Genomic DNA, 15290 nt, shown 5'->3' with positions numbered 1-15290 from the left:
TCTCTGTTAGGTTTCTGTCTGATTGACCTGTCCATTGGTGAGAGAGGAGTGTTGAAGTCCTTCAACAACTAAGTGTTGAAGTTAGTGTGTGCGGTTTGATGGCTGCCTTGAGTTTTAGCAATGTTTCTTTTATGTACGTGGGTGCTTTTTTGTTAGGGGCATAGATGTTCAGGATTGAGACTTCATCCTGATGAACTGTTCCTGTTATGAGTATAAAATGCCCCTCTCCATCTCTTCTGATTGATTTAAGTTTGAAGTCTACTTTGTTAGAGATTAGTATGGCCACACCTGCTTGTTTCTTAGGTCCATTTGCTTGATAAGCGTTTTCCCAGCCCTTTACTCTGAGTAGGTGCCTGTCTTTGTGGTTGAGATGTGTTTCTTGTAAACAGCAGAATGTTGGATCCTGTTTTCGTATCCAATCTCTTAGCCTGTGCCTTTTAATAGGTGAGTTAAGTCCATTGACATTAAGTGATATTAATGACCAGTGGTTGTTAACTCCGGTTATTTTTTTAGTTGTAGAGTTTGTGTGTTTCCCTTCTTTGATTTGTGTTTGTGAAGGGTCTCTAGATGTCTGAGTTATTGTGGTCATTGTTGGACTCCTTGGTTAGTGATTTTCCTTCTATTACTTTCTGTAAGGCTGGATTTGTGGCTGCGTATTGTTTAAATTTGTTTTTATCGTGGAAAATTTTATTTTCTCCATTTATAGTGAACAAAAGCTTGGCTGGGTATAGTAATCTGGGCTTGCATCCATGGTCTCTTAGTTTCTGCAGCACATCTATCCAGGATCTTCTGGCTTTCATGGTTTCCATGGAGAAGTCAGGTGTAAGTCTGATAGGTTTACCTTTATAAGTAATTTGGCCTTTTTCCTTTGCAGCTCTTAATATTCTTTCCTTATTCTGTATGCTTTGTGTTTTGATAATTATATGGCGAGTGGATTTTTTTTTTGATCCAGCCTATTCGGTGTTCTGTATGCTTCTTGCAGCTTCATAGGTATATCTTTCTTTAGGTTGGGAAAGTTTTCTTCTATAATTTTATTAAATATATTTTCTGGACCATTGAGCTGCACTTCTTCTTCTACTCCTATTATTCTTAGGTTTGGTCTTTTTATTGTGTCCCATATTTCCTGAATATTTTGTGATGAGAGTTTGTTGGACTTGCTGTTTTCTTTGATCAGTGTGTTTATTTTCTCTATGGTATCTTCAGAATCTGAGATTCTTTCTTCTAACTCTTGTATTCTGTTGGTTATGCTTGTTTCTGTAGACTCAGTTTGTTTACTTAAATTTTCCATGTCCAGCCGGCCCTCTGTTTGTGTTTTCTTCTTTGCCTCCAGTTCAGTTTTCAAGTCTTGAACTGTTTCCATTATCTGTTTGATTGTTTTTCCTTAGTTTTCTAGGGTATCATTCACTGATTTATTCAATTCTTCAAACTTTCTGTTATATTTCTCATCCATTTCTATAAGGGCGTTTTTTACATGCTGTTTAAGGGCATCAATCACTTTCATGAAGTCAATCTTTTCTACTTCTTCTTGATTAAGGTGTTCATGTCCTCCCGTTGTGAGGTCGCTGGTTTCTGGTGGCTTCATGCTGCTTTTCAGCTTGTTGGGCGAATTCTTGCCTTGGCGTCTGCCCATCTCTTCTTCCAAATGCTCCGTTATGAATCTTCTTTTACCGGATCAGGTCTCCTTGCCTACCCAACGCTGGCTCTCCCCAACGTTGGCTCTCCCCAATGCTGTCTCTCCTGGCGCTGAGAGATCAGGCCTCCGTGCTGGTGGGCAGGTCGCAAACAAAGCGCCTACCCTGCTTGCTGCAGGCAGGCGATAGAAACAAAGGGAGTCCCGCCCGCTTGAGTGCCCCTAGGATTCGGACCCAGTGCTCAGACAGGCTGGGCTCGGTGATGTTATGTGCAGAAAGAGAACAGTGGGGCCGAAGTGGGGAGGGTTCTGGATGGGAGCTGGGTGGGCTAGGAAGAAAGAGGCAGTATGCAGGGAGTGGAGGCCCTGCAGAGAGCCCAAGAAGGATAGGGGGCCAAGGAACCTCTGAGCTCCCCTTCCGAGGCTGGCGCCGCGGGGCCAGAAACTCGCCCCAATGCTGTCTCTCCTGGCGCCGAGAGATCCAGGAAGGGCTTTTATAGAGATGAAGAGGAGGTGCACTTCTGTGCTGGACAGGTCTTAAGGCAGCATCTTCATCATTAGCCATGGGCCTTTTCTTTGTCTTGCTCTTCTAACTGGAAACTGGCAGCTCCCAGGGCTAATTCCTTTAGACGCGCATATTATTTCTGCAGGCTGCCCACCCTGGCAGTTCACATGTTCGGTGTTAGTTGATGTTCCAGACACAGGATAAGGAGAGATGTCATGTTTCTAATGTTATCTGAGGGTTGCCAGATGGTCGGGATTTTAAAGAAAGATTGTATAGCAGTTACTCATCTAGGTGTTTGTATAGAATGTAGAACAGTGAGCAAAGGAAGGGAAGTAAATGCAACTGCCAGACCCAGCTCCTAGGAGTAGCCACTGTTCATTATGGCATAAGCTTCATTTTTTGAGCAATGAGATCTTCGTAACATTGAGTGGGAGGGATTCACACTACGAATATCTCCATGTTGTAGTCGAAGGAAGACAGAGAAGGTTTGAGTCTTGCCTGGTGTTACATCACAGGTCCAGGTTCCAGACCCGAGTCCACTGTTTCCAGACCACTACCCAGCACTGCACCAGAATGCCTGCCCTCATACCTGGAGGATGGCAGAATCAACCTGGAATGGTCATAGAATGGGAAGAAAGAGGGAGGGAGAGAGAGGGAGAGAGAGAGAGTGTGTAGAGGGAGGGAGAGAGAGAAAGGGACAGTGGAGAGAGGGATGGAGAGAGAGGGAGGGAGGAAGAGAAAGGGAAGGAGAGGGAATAAGGGAGGGAGAGAGGGGGGAGAGCCTCATTAAAACCTGGGCAAATCTCTATGATATTGAGATAAAAATTACAAGTATAAAAAGTATATACCATTTCTATCAAATAATGGATGCATTCATATAATGAAGTTATAAAGACATTATATTCAGTCATTTAGGGATGGAGTGGAAGGGAGGGGAACAAATTTGAGTTTGTGTGCTGAGTGAGCTTTGATTGTTTTTAACTGGAGCAAATATGCAAGGTACTCCCATTGGGATAGTGTGCATGTATTAGTATTTGTAGACAGGGAGACAGGGTGTGCTCTCATTGGGATAGTGTACATGTATTAGTATTTGTAGACAGGGAGACAGGGTGTGCTCTCATTGGGATAGTGTGCATGTATTAGTATTTGTAGACAGGGAGACAGGGTGTGCTCTCATTGGGATAGTGTGCATGTATTAGTATTTGTAGACAGGGAGACAGGGTGTGCTCTCATTGGGATAGTGTGCATGTATTAGTATTTGTAGGCAGGGAGACAGGGTGTGCTTTCATTGCTTCCTGCTTAGCGCTGTAGTCTGGAGACGGGCGAGGGCCCTCTCCAGACAGCACTTTGTTGCAGTGGTTAGAAGGCTTCTAATGCGTAATATTTTTCTTTCAATTGATTGTATATTTAAGAAAAGAACCCAAACAACAAAATAACAGTTAAAATAAGAAAACAAAGCCCCTGGTCCGTTCTCATTCTGCTTTTTTGTACATATTTTTCAGTGTCTTAGGACTGTATAGTGTCACTCACGGCATACAGTAGGAGCACGTGGCTACACAGCACCTCTAAGTTTTCATTTTCACTTGTTTTTACTTATCTCTGAAATTATTCTGCTAGAAATCCCAATGCTTACACTTTTCTTTTGAGAAACCATAGAGAAATCCAAATGAGGAAAAATATGCCTGGTTTTGTATTTAAATAGTTAAATAATACACACAGGAGCATGGTGACTTTTGCATTCCTGATGTGTCTCCAGTATGGCGTGCAGAGTGCGTGTTGGCTCTTTGGGTCTCAGACTGAGTGATGCTGTCATGGGAGTAGGACCTTGTTTTTATGGCTAAACTTTATTGTGGATGAGGAGGTCACACAGTTTCACCCCGGGGAGATTTTCTTAAACATTGTCTCAAGGAAACTACCGTAAATTGATGCACGATTCGTAAAAACTCAGAGGTGTAGAATTGACCAGCCTCAGGTTCCACCAGAAGTGTTGTAAATGATAGAAAACAAAGTTCTGTTTTATTTTCTAGGAACAGTCAAACTCTTGATGAAGAGGATGTGTTGAGTGACGTGCAGGAGCCCCCTGTGATTAATCCACCTGATAAGACAGCTGGTGCTTTGCAACCGCAAGGAAGCCCGGGACTACCCAAGACCAAGTGTACTGCCCTAGAGCCTAAGGTGAGAAACTTAAGAAGCCCCTTCCTAACATGGTCTTTATCTCATGGAAAGACAGCTGACATCGTGCATATTTTAACACCTGCGGCATTGATCTGCTTTGTTGTTTTTAAATCTGTAGAGAATGTCACACTAGGCTGACAAAAACCAATAGGAGTGAATTTCTTGTTGGAAATTTAACTAATTTAGTCTACAGTAGTGGGTCTCTCTGTTAGTGATAATTTTCTCCAAAGTAAATCATTTTACAAATTCACTAAGGATGCATGGCACCTTTAGGAATTAGTTCATGGATATTCTTTTAGTCCTCCTCAGATGCTCCGAGTGGTGTCAGTGAGCACCAGCCACACCCTGCCCAGAGGAAAAGAATCCTCCCAGCTTGGATGTTAGCAGAAGATTTAAGTGGTCAAAGCCTTGCAGCTCCTGTCAAGGGTGGAGGTAGGTTTTTGTTTTTGCTGATGCTGAGTTTCAAGGAAGCATTAAAGACAATGAAGAAGTTTCTCTGAACAAATAGGTATAGAGTGGTGGTCGCACATGGTATGGGTTAACCTGGGACTTTAAATTCTATTCTGTTCTATTTATTTTGAGACATGATCTTATACTTGTTATGCCCCTGCCTCAGTCTCCTGAGTGCTGGGGTTGCAGTTATGGGCTGCTATGCCCGTTAACCTGAAATTTACTTTTAGATGTGTGTGGAATATAATTCAGAACATAAGCTATTGCTTTATGGCTTTTTTCAAAGAGCATTCTATCTATTGATACCTTGTTGAGCATGTGATATTCCTCTTATTGTTATAAATACTGTTAATATATATATATATATATATATATATATATATATAGTCTCAGGTGAGCATGTTGGTGTCATATCTGAGATGAAAGAACACCACAACCAAAATATTTAAAAATAATTAAATAAAATAATGCCATGGTCACAGTGTGTGTGCTACGAGATTCAAGAACACTTGGCTCTTGTCCTGACTCAGCTTACTGTCATGGCTGACACCTCAGTGATTTATGTCTTTCTGCTGGGCATCCATTGTTTCATCATTGTTTATTTGTGTGTCTGTTTTTCTCCCATAGACTACATCCCTACTGAAGTTCCCCCTCCCTCCACTTCCCCTCTCCTATAGTTCCACTGTGTTTCCTTTCAGAAAAGGGCAGGCCTCCCAGGGATTATCAACCAAACATGGCATATCAAGTTGCAATAAGATTAGGCCCCTCCCCTCATATTAAGGCTGGATGAGAAAACCCAATAGGAGGAAAGGGTCCCAAAAGTAGGCAAAAGAGTCAGACAGCTCTCACTCCACTGTACGAGCCCCACAAGAGGACCAAGCTACACAGCCATGACATATGCAGAGGGCCTGGTCAGACCCATGCAGGCTCCCTGACTGTCAGTTCAGTTTCTATGAGCCCCTATGAGTCCAGGTTAGTGATTCTGTGTGTGGGTTTATTTTATTTTATTTGTGGTGTCCTTGACCCCTCTGGCTCCTATAATCCTTCCTCCCTCTCTTCCTCAGGATTTCTCGACCTCCACCTAATGTTTGACTGTGGGCCTCTGCATCTGTTCCCATCAGTTTGCTGCATGAAGCCTCTCTGATGACTATTATGCTACACTCCAGTCTAGGAGTATAGCAGAGTATCATTAGCAATCATTGACTTTTTTTTTCTTTTGCTGGTCATGTTTGGCTCTAGCCTAGTTCTTTTCCGTCTGTGATTTTTCTCAAGGTTTTTGTTTTAGCAAATTTTAAGAGTCAAGTGTCGTTCCTATACATCAGTAGGATTTGATATCAAATGCCTTCCTATACATCGTAGGATTTAATATCAAATGCCTTTCCTGTGCATTGTAGGATTTGATATTAAATCAGCCTTGCATTCTTAATAAACCCTTTTGACTCTTGGGGTCTTTTGTTTACTTTTCAATTCTGGGAATCGAACTTAGGGCCTCACTTGCTGAACAAATTCTTCCTCAGCTGATTTTTTTCTCTTTTTATGTCCCTTTTAGTTTTTAAGGATTTTTAAATGATTGTTTTAAGTGGTGTTGAGCTATAATTTTATTTTAGTATAAAGTGTTGTGAGGGGTTTTAATGTAATTGCTGGCCTGGTAAAATGCATTGAGAAGTTTATGTCTCTCTGTTATCTGAGAAAGTTTACCCTAGTTCTGCCCACTGTAACAGAGTACTGTAGCCTACATGACCTATGTGATATTTATTTCCTCACAGATCCAATGCCAAGGTTGCCAGCATTGTGGCTTCTGATAGCTGTCTTCTTTATGTATTCTCTCTCTCTCTCTCTCTCTCTCACACACACACACACACACACACACACACACACACACACACAAATGATTTTGAGATGTTGCAAACATTCCATTTGCAGCAATTTTCCAGTGTCTCTATTCTGTGCTTTCGAGATGTTTGAAATAAATAACGCTTGCTTGACTGCAGGCGCTGCAGCACAGCAGCCGGTCTAATGAGGAAGACACACTAGTCTGAGTGTGCTAGAGACTTATGTTTACAAAAGGAACAGGATCGTGAGATCCATTGTACTACTTAGAAGAACATGCACTTTAAATGGATGAACTTTATTTCTGGAACTTTCCATGATTGACTGTAATGAAACGGGGAAATGACTGAATGAAAGGTGACAACTCTGTATTACTCCTGCTTTGGTGTGATAGATAGTTCTGTTGATAATGTAGACAGTTGTTGAATGCTGCACACCTCAGGGATGAACCTGACTGGGATGGTGAGGAGAAATGAAGAAGATATAAACACATGGAAACACAGAAACACAGAAAATCCCAGATTGAGTAGACTGGGCTCTCAGATGGAAAAACTGCAGCACCCTGGAAACTCAGCATGCCTTTGTGTGTGTGTGCGCGAGCGCACGCGTGCGTGTATATGTATGTATATATGCAGTTGAGCATATATATGTAGTATATATATAGTTTAACAGGACAAGGAGACAGGGTCATTGTATACAGATGAACAGGAGGCTGGTTTATAATATATGGGTAAACAACTATATTGAACTTTGGATAATATATGGGATACAGTGCCCATTGTTATGAGATTTCTTTACAGTCTACAGAGGGTGTTCTCTTTCTGGGGTTTTGGAGTTTTTTACATATATCTTAATAATTTAGGCTGGATTTCTAACTTGCTGGTAGGCTTTCAGGACATAAAATTCATTGGGCTACTCTGTCAGCTTTTCTCAGAGAAAATTATTGCTAGAATTTAAGAAATTGTAACAGATGTGTTGGGGTCTCCCTTATTTCGTTTACTTCTAGTGACTCCATGAGTTCTTACAGTTGCTGCTTTGCGGGTGCAAACGAAAGACAGAGTTGGAGTGAACCGTTAAAGTGCCCAGTGCCTCTGAGCCTGCTGCTCTGTGGGGTTGGAGTTCTTGGCCACTGTGCCACCTAATGCTGTCTGAGATGTGTAACTAAGTATTTCCCAGTGGACTTTACTGCAATGAAGTCTGGACTTTGCTGGTGGCCATCTCTATTATTCTGGGCCGTAACTCCTCAAGATAGGATCTCTCTCACAAGATCTGGAGCTTGGTGGGGTTTGGCTCCACTGGCCAGCATCAATCCCAACTGATCTTTATCTTTGTTGCCCCCCAAGTGTTGGGGTTACAGGCCCACAGAACTTTACCCCCACCTGTTTTTTCTTTTTCTCATGTTGGTGCTGGATATCCAAACTCAGATCCTTTAGTTTACACAGCAATTATCTCACCCACTGAGCCACAGCCTGAGTCATTGCTATTTCATCCTCTTTAGTCATATGGAGTATTGACCTGTGAAGATACAGGAAGTCATTTTCTTCTTGTTCTTTGTGTGTGTCTGTTTGTGTGTGTTAGATAAGGATGCTGCCGCCCAGAGGAGTGGAAAAGAAGGAGCATGCAAAGATAAAGCCCCAGTAAACATAACGTGCCATGGGAGAAAGCGATTAATTCCGCCAAGAAATTCAGAAAGTGTGCCAGCAGAACAGGATCCCGGGAAAAAATGTAAAAGTTCTGATCAAGAAGGACCAGTTGTTTCATCTGAGGTGATTAAAAAGTGTATTGTTTATTTTCTTTGTCTGATATTTGAGACAGTAATTAGTTCCTTTCAGCCATTTGGATAAGATCAAGTGATGGGAATGAATTATGTGCTGATTTACCAAACTAAGCTGCCCTCTTCTTTGAGCTTATATAGATTAAAAACTAGCTCTGTCTGTCTGTCTATCTATCTATCTATCTATCTATATTTTAAAGAGGACACCAGATTCCCCTGGAACTGGAGTTACAGACCCTCGTGAGCTGCCATGTGGGTGCTGGGAGTTGAACCTGGGTCCTCTGGAAGAACAAGTAGTCAGTGTTCTTAACTGCTGAGCCATCTCTCCTACCCCCTTTTTTGCTTTATTAAAATTAATTGTTAATATAGAGGGAGAATTTGCATTGTAGAATAAATCTCAGAGTAGAATGGGTGGAGACCGCTTGGCTCTGGTCTTAGTTTGGCCTTTGTTCTAAGCGCCTGGTTGCTGTTGTGTGTGGACCTCATGTAACCACTGTGAACGAGGCAGACAGAAGAGTGAATGGTGGATCAGGTGTCACAGTGGTCACTCTGCTGTGGCCCTTCAGGGATTGCAGACCTTTGGTTCCTCTTCCCGTTTGTACCAATCCTCTAGAATGGTTTGGCTGAACTGACATTCCTTGACAGTGGATATTTAAAAAGAAATGAGGCCTGTTTATTACATGAAGTTTTCATTTTTTTTTTAACTTGGAAGTTGTAGCATATTAACATAAGCCAGACTTTTTAAAAAAGAAGTCAATAATTTTATTTATTCTTTGGGAATTTTGTATTCCTCAACTCCCCCCATAATCACTCTCCATTCTTCTACTCCTACCTACATAGCTGAGTTTTCTCTCCCCCAGTCCCATCAGGTCCGCTTTGTGTAGTCTCAGGAGTGAAGGCTGCCTGGATGTGTGACTGATTTGCCAGGGGTCACATCCTTGACAAAAACGGCTCCCTTTCCCAGCAGTTATCAGATGCTGTGAGCACCTCAGTTAGCGGGAAATCATGCTCACCTGTTCCCTCTAGCTGGATTCTGTGGAGCCTGAGCTTGCATGGGGTTTGTGCATAGTGAGGCATCTTAACAAGAATCAATAGCAGTGGCCCCAGACCTTTTTTCTTTTCAGTGGTAGCTGAAGGTGACAGTTTTCATGGCCCTGCAGGCCGCTGACTGAGCTCTTCTGTGGGCCTCTTAGTCTCAGGAAGCCAGGCAGGTCCTGCCCTGGTGGAGGGTACACTGAGTCAGGGAATGTCACCAGCTTCCCAGAGGTCAGACTCATACAGCACCTTCCCTAGGGAGAGAGCAGACTCTCCCTAGCCGCTCTCCCCGCCAGAGAAGTGGATCTGTTCTCTAAGACTCAATGTCTTTGTTTACTAACGGAGTCAAGTGTAAGAAATCAAAACAAGATGAATTCTGGCTCATATATATTTGCTGTTAAATCTTCTAAAATGCAGCTTGTCTTATATAAACTTTTAATATTCATATATTTTGAACAGTGATCATACCAATTCACTTTGCCTATTTTACAAGAAATATTTATTTTCAAAGAGATGTTTTAATATGTTTCATACTGACTAAGTTTGATAATTATAAGAAAACCTTAAGAAATTTCTTGTTAGCTAATAAGTAAGAGAGAAAGAGTAAGCAGATCCCAGTTAGTTAAGGCGTTTGTGAGGTTTTGATGACATCAAGGGAGCATAATAGATACAGGAGGGACTAAGCTCTACAGTTGTTCTTCCCGTGAGGGTCCTGAGGGAGCTTTACTTTCTTTGTTTAGTAGAAAAGAGGCCCAAACTGTCATAACCTCTGTGCTGGGCTCTAGTAGAGTTGAGCCAGAGGACAAGTCTGAAGCTGAAGACCCAAGCCAGACTTGGCCAAGCTCACCCTCTATGTGTGCCCTGTTTCTGTCTTAGTTCTTAGCGCTGGGGAGCATCCAATCTTGATGGGCTAGCACAGCAAAGAACAGGGAGACAAGTTCATCGTGAGAAAACAAAAGGTTGGCTGGCCCGTCTAGTCTAATATGCAGAGCTGCCTTACAAGATCACAGTCCAGAACTGTAGACATTTCCCCAAGAAAGGCTGGAAAATGACGTGGAGAGAATGGGCAGAAATCCTTTCTGACCCCTTTCCTGAGATCTGACTCATGTAGTCCATGGCCTGTGTATAATTAGTGCCTTAAGTGTACTCCTGCGATTTGAACAAGCCCTCAAGGACAGCTGTTGATGCATCAGCCTTCCTTCTGCTCCTGGAGGAAACTGAAGCCCAATGTCACGCTGCTCAGGAGCTCTGGTGGCCAAAGTGGATGCTTTTGTGTGCAGTGGGTTTTCCTGCTGTATGCATTGGGCTGTGAGCGAGTGTTGTGGCTAGAACTTCTCTCTTCACGACACTAATTGTTTATAGTCCAGGACTTTGTCAGTCCTCATGGGTTTACTGCATCCTTACAGGCTGCACATCTCTCCAGCTTATGGCCACAGTGAGGGATCTTGAGTCAATGAAAGGACACTGCTATGGTTTGGACCTTATGTCTCCTATAAAATTCTATATTGATACCTAAATCTAAAAATCACACTCTCCCCGTGCAGTTGCATTAGCAGGTGCTTGATCAGTAGGCTCCACGCTCGTGAGTGAACTCACATTGCTAGACAAGCCCACAGGAGCCGGGACACTCTCTCTGCCCTTTTGTCACAAGAGGACACAAGTGCACATCCTACTGTGCCTTGTCGGAACACATTTGTCCTCCCTTCTCTTCTGCCCTATGAGGACAGAGTAGGAATTCCCATATCAGATGCCGCAGCTTACCATGGCCTTCCGGTACTCCAAACCGAGAGAATACATTCTGTGGTTTATACATGGCCTGGGCTGTGATACTCTGTTCCAATAGCACAGACACTGAGACAACAGTGTTTCTTTTATGTAATCTAATTAAAACTGTCACAAAAGGAAGCACAATCAAAACAACTTCTGCAAAATACTATCATAAAATTATTAGTTATCTCTTGCTGTAATCAAAGCAAGCCCCACACTTAATCACTTAGCACAATGACTTCTTATTTCACACAATTCTGAGTTGGCTGGGCTTGGTGGGACACCTCTTTTATGACACATTCTTGGTATTAGCTAAGGTGGGTTCATTCCAAGTGACCTTGCTGCCCTGAATGGTGTCTCTACAAGGACTGACGGACTATGTGGAAGCTGGCTGGGCCTTCCTCCCTCCGGTTACCATAGGGAGTTGAGACTGAATACCTTTATCCGACAGCTGAATTCCAAGAGGGTAAAATTAAAAGCTGCCTGGTCTTTTAAGGCCCAGGGCTAGAATTGGTCATTTTTACTGTACTTTTTGGTCATAGAAAATTACAAGGTCCCAGGTAGATGACAGGCTAAGTATGAAAGCAAGGGAGAGCAAATACATAATCCTAATCCCAAAGTAAATAAAATTGAAACTTTTTTTTTCCATACTGACAAGATTCTCAACTCACTTGGGACTTTGGATAATTTCAGATATTGATGCTCAACTGTAAATCTTTACAAATACTCTAAACTTCAAAAACTCAGAAATCTTAAGCATTTCTGGTCTTAAACATTTTGAATAAGGGACAGTCAGACAAATGTCCTCAGAAGTTTGGATACAAGGAAGGGCATTCATTGAAAATTGAAGCCAGCAGTAGAGACCTTCACAGGAAGAGGAACTAAAAATGCATTGGCCACTGAGGTCCTTTTAGCTTTCTAGAGAGAGATTGGAAGAGACAGGGTAAAATGACGATTGTATTGACAAGATTAGGAAATGCAGAGACTTTGAGCCACTTAAGGACCAAGAGACATTGCATTGGGAAAGTACCTAGGACGCAGAACTTCAGTGCTCAGTGTCTGGACACTGGATCAGGGGAAAGGAGGAGGCATGAAAGACAGGTTCCTGTTTCCAGCCAGGATAGATAGATAATGTGTAGGGAGAAAGTACGGTAGAGAGCTCACAGGTAGGATCTCAGTTGTTAGGTTTTCAGCTTCAGGGAATGGACCTTAGGAAGCAGTAGTTCGCTAGTGCTTGAACTCTCAGTCTGAGGCTTGGGTATGAGGCTGGGGTTTTTCCATTATTCTCCCAGAAATGTTAATGGGATTGATACAGGACTTTCAGGCACCTTATCAGCACAGACATTCCTGCCAAGAGCATCTTGGAAACAGCAGCTCAACCCTGCTGGATTTATGTTAGAGGGCAGTTCTTTATCCTACCTCTTAAAATACATTAAAGCTTCAGATGACCGAGGGCAGGGAAGTGCTTACTAGACAAGTTGCCGAGCTATTTTAATAATAGTCTTAAGAGTGCATTCTGTCTCCCTCAAAGGACCACTAGCCCCAGGATCTCCAGTCTCAAGCGCATAGTCTTCTACTTTGTAGGTGATCTTTCTACTGTTACCATGACTCTCCAGCCTCCCATGCCTAATTCTTTACGTGTCCATCAAATCTTAGTGAACAGCAGGGGATGCGAGGTGAAACCGAAGTTCTCATTCTCCTACTTGCCATAGGCACACCTTCCATTTTTCCTGTTCCCTTACCCCCACCCCCACCCCAGGTACTGTCTTGCTTAAGCCCATGAGCTTTGAAATTGGCACATTTCAAATTTATGTATCAGCAAACTTAAAAATTACTGCATGTAATGGATTTGGGATCATTTATAAATAATTGAAACCAAGAATGTTAAATTCTTGAATGCCAAGGCTGCTATATATTAATATTGCATGAGCTCCATAAAGAGCATTATGATTTCCAACTTTCATGTCTCATTTGATTTTTGGGGGGACGGGGTATCTCAAGTCTCCCTACATAACCCTGGCTGTCCTATAACTCACAATGTAGATCAGGCTGGCCTCGAAATCAAAGAGATCTGCCTGCCTCTACTTCCCAAGTGCTAGGATTAAAGGTATATGCCACCATGCCCAGCAATCTGTCTTATTTGGAATTCCCTCATTGACAATATTGACACCTGGGATTTTAATGTTCTTTTCTCTCTAAATCAGAATGTGTGCATGTTCCTGGTGAGGAACTAAAGTTTACATTTCAGTAAAACAGATTCTTCTTTGTTTCTTAGAACTACAGAAAGTTGAACTATGATATTATACATTTCTCTTTAGTTTTTCATTTTTAAATAGCAGAATAATACATGCTTATTACCAAAATAGAATGTCCAGAAGCATATATATTAAAGATGAAGACTTCCATGTGCCTCGTCCTTCAGTTCTATTGTTGTACTGACTTTTGTAGCCTTACACAATATTCATCGGGATTTACCCAGGAAATGCTCACACATGCATATATAGAGATGTTGTATTCGTTTCTGACATGGTTTCGCTCTGTAACTTAGCTTGGCTTATAACTTGGTCCCTCTGCCACAGCCTCCAAGGACTAGGATGACAGGTGTGTGTGACCGCCCTTGGCTAAGAGAATATTTTTAATTTAAATTTTTTGAGAGTTTAATACTTGAGTAAGTATTTCCATCCCTTCCCCTACTCCCACTTAAATTTATGACCCCTTCCTCTTTAATTTTCTTCGTTAAACTCTTAGGCACACACACAACCTACTGAGTCCACCCCATGCTGCTTATGTGTTCCTGTGTTTAGGCTTCTCCTTTGGGACTGGGTGACCTATCAGAGGACTCATCCTGGAAAAAATGGAGTCTCCCTCTCTCAGTGGCAGTTGATTGTGGCAGCTCTTTATCTACGGGTGGGGTCTTGTTAGATTTCCTTCATCTGTGTTGGCTTATCAAATGGTGTTTTCATTATACAGGTCTCATTTAGACTACATTGTTGAGGTTTGGTGGGTACACCCTCCCTGCCATGTCTAGAAGACATTGTCTTATAGCAGATGTTTTGGTCCCCTCACTCTTAAAGGCTTTCTGCCCCCTCTTCCATGACTTACCCTGAGCCTTCAGGTTAGGAGTGGGGTTTGGGCACCCACTGTCATTTGCTCTCTGCATTTTGACTGACTATGGATCTCTGAAATAATCATTATCTGCTTCAAAATCTTTGATAAGAGGTGGTGTAGAATATGCAAAACTTTAAATGTCGTCATAGAGGAATGTTGTTCTTTAGTTGACAACGTCCTAGAGGGCAAGGAGGAAGCCCCAGTGGGTAAGAACTCTTACCATGAAAGCAGAGAACCTAAGTTCACATCTCCAGTACCCACACGAAAAGCCAAACACAGCCTCACTTGCCTGTGACCCCAGCATTGGAGGGAGGAGGCAGGCAGATCTGGAAAGTTCTCTGGCCAACCAGCCTAGTCTAGAAGATCCTGTTTTGAGCTCTAGTGTGAAGACTAGAGAGAACCACATCCGCTATCTTGCTCTGACCTTTGCGTATGCCTATGTGGATATGCAAGCACCACCCCTACACTACATAAATAAAAATAAACCCCTTTAATAGCAGTCCTTAGTCATGCCACTTTCAGGTGAACATCTCTCCATATTTTATAGAAAGGATGTGTTCTAATTGATTTTATCACTTTCCAGTGTATCTCTTTGTTCTGAAATAAATTGGCTAATAAAATGAGTGGGATTGTTTTCCCCAAGCTTTGTTGTGGCTGGATGCTGGAACAATATACTATGAATATCCCATGTTTGAAGGAACCCTAGCAGTGAGAATACCCCTTTCCTGTGGGGCTTGTTGAAAGGCATGAGAATCATCTGCTTTTTCACCCCCAGGCTTTGCACAAAGATACCTGAGAAGCCGGGAGCTTCTAAGGCCTAGGGAAGTGTGGTGTTTCTGAGGAGTCACATCCTTCCTTTCTAAGGATGGAAAATGACGTGTAGAGCCTAGAAGTACCACAGGAACCATAATCTAACACAGTTTTGACTATTCGCTCAGCTGGCAGACTCCTCACCCACTGCTGAACAGGAATGAAGGAAATTGGGGAGAGCTGTCGAGTGGGCTGGTAGGATCAGG

At 42.5% G+C, this 15290-nt stretch overlaps 1 protein-coding gene across 2 annotated transcripts in view; it reads left to right on the top strand.

Annotated features, from left to right (window-relative positions):
• The window catches only part of Aplf (aprataxin and PNKP like factor), a 64759-nt gene that overhangs the window by 18163 nt on the left and 31306 nt on the right, over positions 1 to 15290 (top strand). For both annotated transcript variants that reach the window (XM_041636899.1, XM_041636897.1), the window contains 3 exons: positions 4163 to 4310; positions 4610 to 4742; positions 8169 to 8356. In XM_041636899.1, the coding sequence (XP_041492833.1) occupies positions 4163 to 4310; positions 4610 to 4742; positions 8169 to 8356 (469 nt within the window). The remainder of the gene's footprint in view (positions 1 to 4162; positions 4311 to 4609; positions 4743 to 8168; positions 8357 to 15290) is intronic.

The sequence above is a fragment of the Microtus oregoni genome, unplaced genomic scaffold (genome assembly GCF_018167655.1).
Source record: "Microtus oregoni isolate MIOR12 unplaced genomic scaffold, Mior012 000002F_ref0000024, whole genome shotgun sequence".
Taxonomy (NCBI): domain Eukaryota; kingdom Metazoa; phylum Chordata; class Mammalia; order Rodentia; family Cricetidae; genus Microtus; species Microtus oregoni.
This window is presented reverse-complemented; position numbering and strand designations above follow the sequence as displayed.